Source organism: Myotis daubentonii, chromosome 6 (assembly GCF_963259705.1).
Source record: "Myotis daubentonii chromosome 6, mMyoDau2.1, whole genome shotgun sequence".
NCBI lineage: Eukaryota > Metazoa > Chordata > Mammalia > Chiroptera > Vespertilionidae > Myotis > Myotis daubentonii.
In genome coordinates, this window is record NC_081845.1 from 97409347 (window position 1) to 97417651 (window position 8305).

General features: G+C 58.9%; 2 protein-coding genes across 3 annotated transcripts; one reads left to right on the forward strand and one right to left on the reverse strand.

Annotated features, from left to right (window-relative positions):
* Positions 1-1675: 1675 nt before the first annotated feature.
* On the forward strand, positions 1676-5497 carry NCR3 (natural cytotoxicity triggering receptor 3). 2 transcript variants are annotated; one of them, XR_009453539.1, is made up of 4 exons: positions 1676-2098; positions 3144-3488; positions 3628-4608; positions 4948-5497. XR_009453539.1 is itself a non-coding variant. In XM_059702086.1 (3 exons), exons 1-3 carry the CDS (start codon positions 2026-2028, stop codon positions 3909-3911), a joined length of 702 nt encoding a protein of 233 aa, XP_059558069.1. In that variant the 5' UTR covers positions 1676-2025; the 3' UTR covers positions 3912-4838. The 2 variants fall into 2 exon arrangements, 1 of the variants encoding a protein (XP_059558069.1); XM_059702086.1 differs by lacking the exon at positions 4948-5497 and having other exon boundaries at positions 3628-4838.
* A 22-nt stretch (positions 5498-5519) lies between these two features.
* Positions 5520-6795, reverse strand: LST1 (leukocyte specific transcript 1; the record flags this gene model as incomplete). Its single annotated transcript, XM_059702269.1, has 3 exons — positions 5520-5747; positions 6360-6382; positions 6675-6795. Coding segments are annotated over 3 exons (312 nt in total), but the record flags the coding sequence as incomplete, so codon positions are not given.
* Positions 6796-8305: the final 1510 nt, after the last annotated feature.

Here is an 8305-nt window from a genome sequence, read left to right on the forward strand (position 1 = left end):
TAGACGGGTTACATCTAAGTGTTGTCTTTGGAATCTACAATGGTTTTGGATATTGAAAATCATAGGTAGAGGAAAGAGGAAGAGAGCAAGACACCCTTCAGTTCAGGCCCGGCTGTCACGTCGGTCAGCCTAGCCCGGGACTGGGAGGGGCTGGGGCGACACTGCCCAGCACAGCAGGGTCTGGCAGTAACAGATGCGACTCCCACTTCGCAGACGCGTCAGTAGAGGAACCAGGACTCCAACGAGACTGCCTTCCAGGCCGCGTGGCCCTGGGCGGTGGAGCAGTGCCCTGTGCTGAGTGTGCGCTCAGCGGGTGGCCCATCCACCCCACCCCCGGCCACAGACTGGTGACCTCCCACCTCTCCGAACCGGGGGCTTCTCACAGCTGAGGGGGAGACGCCCTTTCCTCTACGCTGACTCTTCGGGCGGTGATAGGTGTCGATAGGACCAGGCAAGGTCAGGGACAGGGCGGAGGCCAGGTGGGAAAAGCCACCTCTTGGTGCCTCCGGCTGCCTCAGGCTCCAGGACCACCAGGGGGCAGACCTCGCACAGCCTGGCAGCTCCGTCCCACCGCGGGCTGGGTGGCCCCGACACAGCGCCGCGCATGGGGAAGGGCGGAGGCCGTCCTTCCGGGCTGTGGTGCGCCTGCTTGTCGAAGTGGTTCTGAGAAGTCACATTTGTTGGAGCTTATAGTTTGCGGGGAGCTGGGATTTGCACCCAGTCAGACTCCACGCTGCGGGCTTAACCATGAGATGACTGCTTCTCCAAAACAACGAAAAGCTTCAGATCACCTGGGGGTGGGGGGTGGGGGGTGGCGGGTGGAGGGCGCTAGCTATCTACACCGTATTGTGAACAGAGCTAGAAACACAGGCACCAAGAAAAACAACGCATTCATCTAAAAGGGTACAGAGAGCCCCGGCGGGGTGCTCAGTTGGTTGGAGCATTGTCCTGTGCACTGGGATCTCTCTCTCTGTCTGTCTCCCCGCCCGCCCCCCCTTCCTCTCTCTCAAGTCAATAAACATATCCTCAGGTAAGGATTTTAAAAATAAAATAAATAAAATAAATACATAACATCAAAGGAGCCAGAGAGAAGTGTGTGGCGAGGCTGGCCCTGTTTCACCAGGCACATCCCAGGTCACCCCCTTGTCCCTGTGCTGGGCTCCTCCCGCGGCTCTGCCATGCACGTGTGTGCCATATTCTTGTATTAACCCCTCAACAACCGTGAGCTACATGCACACAATGCGTCTTTCCTTTGTGTCTGTACGAACACATTCCCTGTAATGGCCTCTGCGTTCTCAGTGGACGCTGGTTAAATAACGAATGCAGCAGTAACGGAGTGAATGTACCGGGGGTGGGCAGTCCACACAGAACATCGTGGGTGAAGCCGACCCCAGCGAGCTGGACTCCTTCCATGGAGACTTGAATATGAAGGGTTCAAACTTCTCCATCAGCTGCACTCACCCGGCCAAACCTCGCAGGTCTAAGTCAAACAGGAAGCAAGCCCCGAGCCAACCTTGTCACCGCCACCAATCAGCTCGCTTCTTCTAATCCCCTCAATTATACAATCTCTAGAGCTGCCCCTGGGAGGGCCGGATTCCAGGGAAAGAAATGGATGGGTGGGCCTGGGCACTGAGGAGCCAACAGGTGGGAAAGCAGGTTCACTCTGGGCCCAGGAGGGCTCCCAGCGGTCTTCCGGGTTAAGGGCTGGTCTTCTTGAACATCGGAAGCTGGGGGAACCACATCCTGGTCTCACCCACCTACCCTGGCTTTGCAGACACCTAGGCCTCCACTCCGCCTCTAACACTTAAGCCACCTCCTGTGACACAGACCTCACCGTCCGCAGAAGCCTCTCTCCTCAGCCATGCCTTCCATGCCCAAGGTGCCAGGAGGCGGAGGTCCCTGGCAGGTGACGTGTGAGTCCTGTGTGTCCTAGAAAGTCCACCGGCATTTGGGGACCAAGGCCTGCTCAGCGAGGGTCGTTCCTCCTGGGCCAGCCTGGCCGCTCAGGTCCCCTCGTCAGCTGGAATGCCCTCCCACGTGGCCCGGACGCTGCTGCTCGTCTTCATCGTCTTCATCGTCTTCATCGTACTCCATCCAGGTGACGGCTTCCTCCCGGGACCCTGAGGGGTGTGGGCCAGGAGGAGTGGCCGGGGGAGGCTCGATAGAGATGTCTGGAGAGCAGGCTTGGTGGGGGCTGATGGGAGCCCTGACGGGAGATGACACCCGGAACTCCCCGCTCGGTCCCCTCCATGCTGCCTGCTGGCACGGTCATGGTCACGGTCATGGTCACGCCCAGCCTCCACCCAGAGCGCCTTTCTTCCCAGCCACCTTCCTAATAAGATAAAGTTGAAAGAACCAGCAAAATTGGCTTGAAGTGGTCAATTTCTTTAAAGGGGTCAGTTTTAATTTGATGAGTTTATATCTTGGTGTAGATATAATTAGGAGTTTGGGAGACCTAATTAAATCTAAGTTCCTAGTGGAACTGATTTTAATTCACTGAGAGACCTTCCCTGTCAGACATATTCCTGGACTCAGACCTGTCTGTAGCTCAGACCAGCCAGACCCCCTCCAGACCCACTGGGCCCAGGGACCAGTTCAACAAAGACGTTAGGTGCTATCCATGAGTTCCCAAGTTTGAGAACCACTGAAAGAGAAGAATGCCTGGCAAATTTCACTAACTCGAGAATTTAATCAGGGATTTCAAGAATGGGTTTAATTCGTCCATTTCGATCAGTTAAGTGGGATCTCAATCAATGACAGCCAGGATATTTAAGTGCTTGATGCTCTTTAGCAAAACACAAAGCAGCAAGGCGGTGGCGGCGGACCCACCAGCGGGCATAGTGCCTGGAGAGATGTGATCAATGACACCAGTTAACTGGCAGCCCATGTCACTGTTGCAGGGTAAGCTTCAGCAAGATGCTGCTGATGAGTGCAGCTGGAACAATGAGAGGCAGGGTGAGGGTTGGTATAGGAAAGAATTAGAAAAGGGTTTAATAAGCAATATTAACTATTAGATTGGTAAGGAGGAAAGGGGTTAACGAGGCACCCGCAAGCTGGGACAGTCCTCGGTGAGCTCTCTTGTCTTTTCTCCTCGGGTGGGTTATCGGGGGAGGCGTTTACCTGGGTCTTCTCTCTGCCCCTAGGATCCTGTGCTCTCTGGGTGTCCCAGCCCCCTGAGGTTCATGCCCAGGAGGGTGCCGCTGCCCTCGTGCCCTGCTCCTTCAATGCCAGCCAAGGGACACTGGCCATTGGCTCTGTCACATGGTATCGGGACATGGTGGCCCCGGGGAAGGAAGTGAAGAATGGGACCCCAGAGTTCAGGGGCCGCCTGGCCCCTCTTGCCTCTTCCCGCTTCCTCTGTGACCACCAGGCGGAGCTGCACATCTGGGATACCCGAGGCCCAGATGCCGGCGTCTACGTGTGCCGGGTGGAGGTGCTGGGCCTGGGTGTTGGGACAGGGAACGGGACTCTGCTGGTGGTGGAGAAAGGTGAGTCCCCCCCTTGGCTGGAGGCTCCACTTTCCCTGAAGTTGAGAGTCCTTCCCCAAGGCGCCCGCTGCTGTCCCTCCCCCGGCACACACCTCTTCCCCAGTCCCTGACCAAGCCCTTCTCCACCACCCACATGCAGGACCTCCTGGGCCAGGGCCCCTCGCGGCCCTCCTCCTTCGGGCTGGATTCTATGCCTTCAGCTTTCTCTCCGTGGCCATGGGCAGCACCATCTATTACCAAGGCAAGTGTGCGTCATGGAGCCATGACAATGGCCTAAGAGAAGGTGGAGCAGCGAGCGCGCTGGAGCGGGGAGACAGAGGCCAAGGCGAGAGGAGCCTCGTAGCACCAGGGACTCGGCCACCTCCCTGCCAGGCCACTGCCACCCGGGGACACTGCCGCCTCTTGGATGCCTCTGATGAGTGATTCCAGACCCCAGTGACCCCAGCACTCTTCAGGAGACCCCAATAAATCAGCCCCACCACTAACTTCCAGCGAGCCTCTGTTTCCTTCCCCGTCCCCCAATACCCCAGTGTGCCCCTCTCCGGGTTCTCCTTTCTGCTAAGCCTGGCCTAGGAATGCCCAAGGAGGGAGCTTCCCAGCAATTGTGCCTGGAGGACCCCCCTTCCCCCAGCCTGGGGCTCAACAGGAAGTGACCCAGCTCTCCCAGCCCAGGAGGCGGAGAAATGAGGGATATCAAATCTGATTGGTCCAACTGTCAACTGCCCACAGACAAAGACAATAGTCCCCCATGGGGGGTATCTTCCAAGACTCCTCATGGATGCCTGAGACCATGGACGGGACTGAGCCCTCTATATACTGTGGTTTTTTCCTGTACATACATGCCTATGATGAAGTTTAATTTATAAATTAGGCATGGTAAGAGATTAACGATGATAAAATAGGACGATTATAACAATATCCTATATAATAAAAGCCTAATATGCAAATTGTCCCCTTGACCGGGAGTTCGACCAGGAGTTTCTACTGCTTGCTATGACCTGTGCTGACCACCAGGGAACGGCGTGGAACATAGCGGGCAGCAGGCAGCGGGCAGCAGTGGAGGTGCTGCTGGCCCCAATGAGCCCAGACAACAGCGGGATGCAGCAGGATGATGGAGCAGGTGAGCGGGTGGTGCCAGGCCAAGGTGGGTGTGAGTGGGGCTCCATCGCCCTGTAGATGGTGACCAGCGGCAGTGGTGGTGATGCCACTGCCTGGCTCCCAAGTGCTGAGAGAGTCGGGCGGGGGTCCGATGACTCAGACAGAGGCGGGTGCTCGGGGCCCTGGGGGCTCAGGTGCTGCCTAGGGCCCAGAGGTCAGCTGGGACCTGCCTTTCCATACCAGACACTCATGCTTCGATTGCCAGCCAGGCCTAGGGATCACACCTGTGCACGAATTTCATGCACCAAGTCTCTAGTACTATAATATAAATGATGTGACTGTGGTTTCTCTCTCTCTCAAGATATCTTATTTTCCTATACTCACCCTGCTTCCTGTGACATGAGAGGATACAGTGCCTGCCTGTGTGATGGATGCAGTGAGGTGAATGACATGGGCACTGGCCTGCGATCGGGGGATGTGAACACAAGCGCAGTGATACCTCGACTGCCGACCTTGCAACCTGGCTGGCTACTAAGTGCCTCGGCCAGGTAGCATGTCCAGGGTGGGTTCGCTGGACACACAGATAAGCCACACCCCGGGCAGGATGGAGCGGGATAGAGATTTCATCACGCTGCTCAGAATGGTGCGCAATTTAAAACTTAGGAATTGTTTATTTCTGGAACTTTCCGTTTACTATTTTCTGACCAGGGGTAACTGGACCAGTGTTTCCACTGTTTCAAAGTGAAACCATGGGTAAGGGGGGACTACTGTATTCTTTTCGAGCCTTCAGATGAGCTTGGGTCCCTAGACACCCTTCTTTAGCCAAGAAATCACTACTTGACCCCAGAGTGGGTGGGAAGGGAAGTGACTTAGGTTTGATGGTGGCAGTGTTGAGGGGCTTGAGACGGATTGAGAACTCTGAGACACAGGAAGTTTGAGACCAAGGTGTTTACTGGGTGAGCCACAGGATGCACTCGGGCTGGGGGCGGGTGCTCAGGTGGGCTTCTTGTCAGCAACGCAGGTGTAGTCGGTGCCAGGGTCCTGCAAGGAGTCTTCCCTTTCCTGGTGGCCATGGCCAGGCGGCTCCCTGCAGGGCAGCCGCTGCAGAGATGCGTAGTGGAGCTCCTGCTCCTGCTCCTGCTCCGGGAGCTGGGCCTGGGCCTGGGCCGGGGGCACACAGGCTGGCAGGGGTCACAGGGCCTCTCCCATCCTTCCCTGTGAGCTCCGCCCCACCCCACTTTCTTCACTACTTCCTCAGTCCCCTCTCCCTCCCTCCCTCCCTATCCCTTCCTCCCCTCCCCCTCCCTCCCTCCTCCTCTCCCTCCCCTCCCCCCTCCCCCCTGCTCCTCTTCCTTCCTCCCCCTCTCCCTCCCTCTCTCCCCAACCCTCCTTTCCCTTACTGCTCTCCCTCCTCCTCCCTCCTCAGCTCGGGTCCTTCCCCTCCTGTGTCTCACTCTCTCCCCCTCTTACTCTGTCTTGGTGTCTGTTTCCTTTTCCCAGTGTCTCCTTCCTTCTCTCTGACTTTCTCTTTCACTCTTTGTCTCTCTCATTTGGGCCTCTCTCTCTTTCTCTTTTCTGTCTTATTTCCTCTTCCTATATCTGTACCATTTCTTTCCTCTTTTCTACTCATTCTCTTATTTCTCTCCTTTTGCCTCTTATTTTCTCACCGACTCACACCCCTGCTTGCTCTCTCTTCTCTCACCTCCCCCATCTCTGTCTCAGCCCCTCTTGCTGCCCCCCCCCCCCCCGCCCCGCCCCTGGCCCCAGACTCACCCAGCTCCTCTCCAGCTTCCTCACTGGAAGAAAGGAAGCAGCTCAGTGTGACCCACTCTGGTGCCCCTGCCCTGAGTGCCCCCCCCCCCCCCCCCCCCGCCCAGTGGTGGCTCCTCGCGGCTGACTTTCCTGTGGTTCCCACAGCCAAAGCCTGGCCTCTCCACTTGGACAGTCTCCCCCTCCTCTCTCCCAGCTTCTCACCTTCCTCCCAGGGTGTGTCAGGGCTGAGGGCGCCCCGGGAAAGCAGTAGGAAGGGTGTGGGTGGGGCCACGCGGGGCATTGCTGCGGGGCATGAGGGGGTCAGGGCAGGCTCACCTCTCCGATGGAGCCGACACAGACAGGCGGACAGAACAGCCACAACCACAGCCAGGAGGCCCCCCAGCCCCCAGCTCGCAGAGAGGTAAAGCCATATGTCTGTGGGGTAAAGCGGTGAGTGTCAGAGGGCCCCTTGCCCGCTCCACTTACCCCGTCCTCCCGGTGCCTCTCCAGCAATTTCAGAGGCAGAACAGCATCCCTCAGGAACCCCTCACCGCCCTGTCACCTGGCCTCCCAGCAGAGGCCCCGCCCACCATCGTTTAATCACTGACCCCTGAGACCTCTCACCCCTCGGAGGCTCCCACTGCCACCCCACTGCGCCCCCCACCCCCCAGTCCCTGGCCCGCTCCCCGCCGGTCCTGGCCTGCACACCCCACTCTGCACCCGCTGTGCCTGGGCCGGAGCGAGGCTACCTCACCTGGTGGGCTAGCACCAGAAGATCCCATTTGGTTGGGCATGGGAGACTGGTCCCAGAGAGCAAGTCTGGCCCCTGCCCAGCGGCCAAAGTGGCCTGGGGCGAGTCACGTGCCTCGAGTTCCTCATCGGTAAAGCCGGCCTCTGTCTCAATCTCCCCAGGCCCAGCAGCCTCGCTCCTGCCCTGCCCTGGCCTGGCACTTCCCGTCACCCCGCTCATCCTCGGGGCATAGGGGCTGTGGTGCCATCTCCCCGTGGGGACCTGCCCCCTTCCCTCCGCCCACTGGGCCTCTCCAGCCCCGGACAGTTCCGGATTCTGTTCAGGAAGAGCGATGGCGATGGCGGGGGGAGGAGCAGGGTGTGGGTGCGTGTGGGGACGGGGCGGGAAAGGCAGGTGGGCAGTGTCCAGCCCCCTGGCAGCTCGGCAGGGCGGGCAGATAGATCCTGCTGGGCGAGGGCAGGAGCCTCTGGGGCCCCTAACTTCCCTTCAGGCTTCCTGCCCAGCAACCGCTTGTTCCTGTTTGAGGGCAGAAAGGAGGCCTCGGACTTTACCCCAGAGCCAGATGCGCTGACCATGGCGTGGAAACAGAGCCTCCTGGGCCCAAGAGGAACTGTGTGGGGTGCGATGGGGGGGCAGCAGCCCAGGTGGCAGGAGGCCCCAGGCGACCACAAGGGGAGGAGGGCAGGAGTGGGCTGCTTTTCACTTTGGAGGGATCCGAGACGGAGGCCGGGCAGGTCTCCTCTGGGGCGCAGGGAGCCTCAAAGCCATGCTCTCCGGCCCCTCATAGCCTCATCTCAGGCTGGGTGTCTGTCCCTCTCCCTGCCAAGGATCCCTGCTCTCCCAGCTCACCCGGAGCCTGGAGCTGTGGCCTGCACGCGGGGTGGGGGGTGGGGGACCCTGGAGCTGTGGCCTGCAGGCGGGGTGGGGGGTAGGGGATGGAGAGCGACTCTAGAGGACAGCACAGCAGAGCTGCCTGGGGAAGCAAGTGCTCACCACAGGCATTCCACCCCCCTCTGGCTTCAGCTTCTCCCTCAGCCTTGGTGTCTCCCAGCACCGTTAGAGAGGAAGTTGGGCTTTGAGGGTGAGGGTTAGGACATCCTTCCTTTCAGACCCCTGGGATGGAGTACCCTCTGGGTTCCAGCCGCCCTATTGACCCTGAGGGAGCCAGTGACTTTGCCTCCTCAGGGGGCTTCCCTGACTGACTTTCCCATGACTT

Excerpts from the sequence above, each read along its gene's own strand:
- NCR3 (XM_059702086.1), top strand. The coding sequence starts at position 2,026 with ATGCCCTCCCACGTGGCCCGGACGCTGCTGCTCGTCTTCATCGTCTTC. Across the intron at positions 2,099-3,143 it reads CTTCATCGTACTCCATCCAG|GATCCTGTGCTCTCTGGGTG; the intron begins GTGACGGCTTCC and ends CTCTGCCCCTAG. Across the intron at positions 3,489-3,627 it reads TCTGCTGGTGGTGGAGAAAG|GACCTCCTGGGCCAGGGCCC; the intron begins GTGAGTCCCCCC and ends ACCCACATGCAG.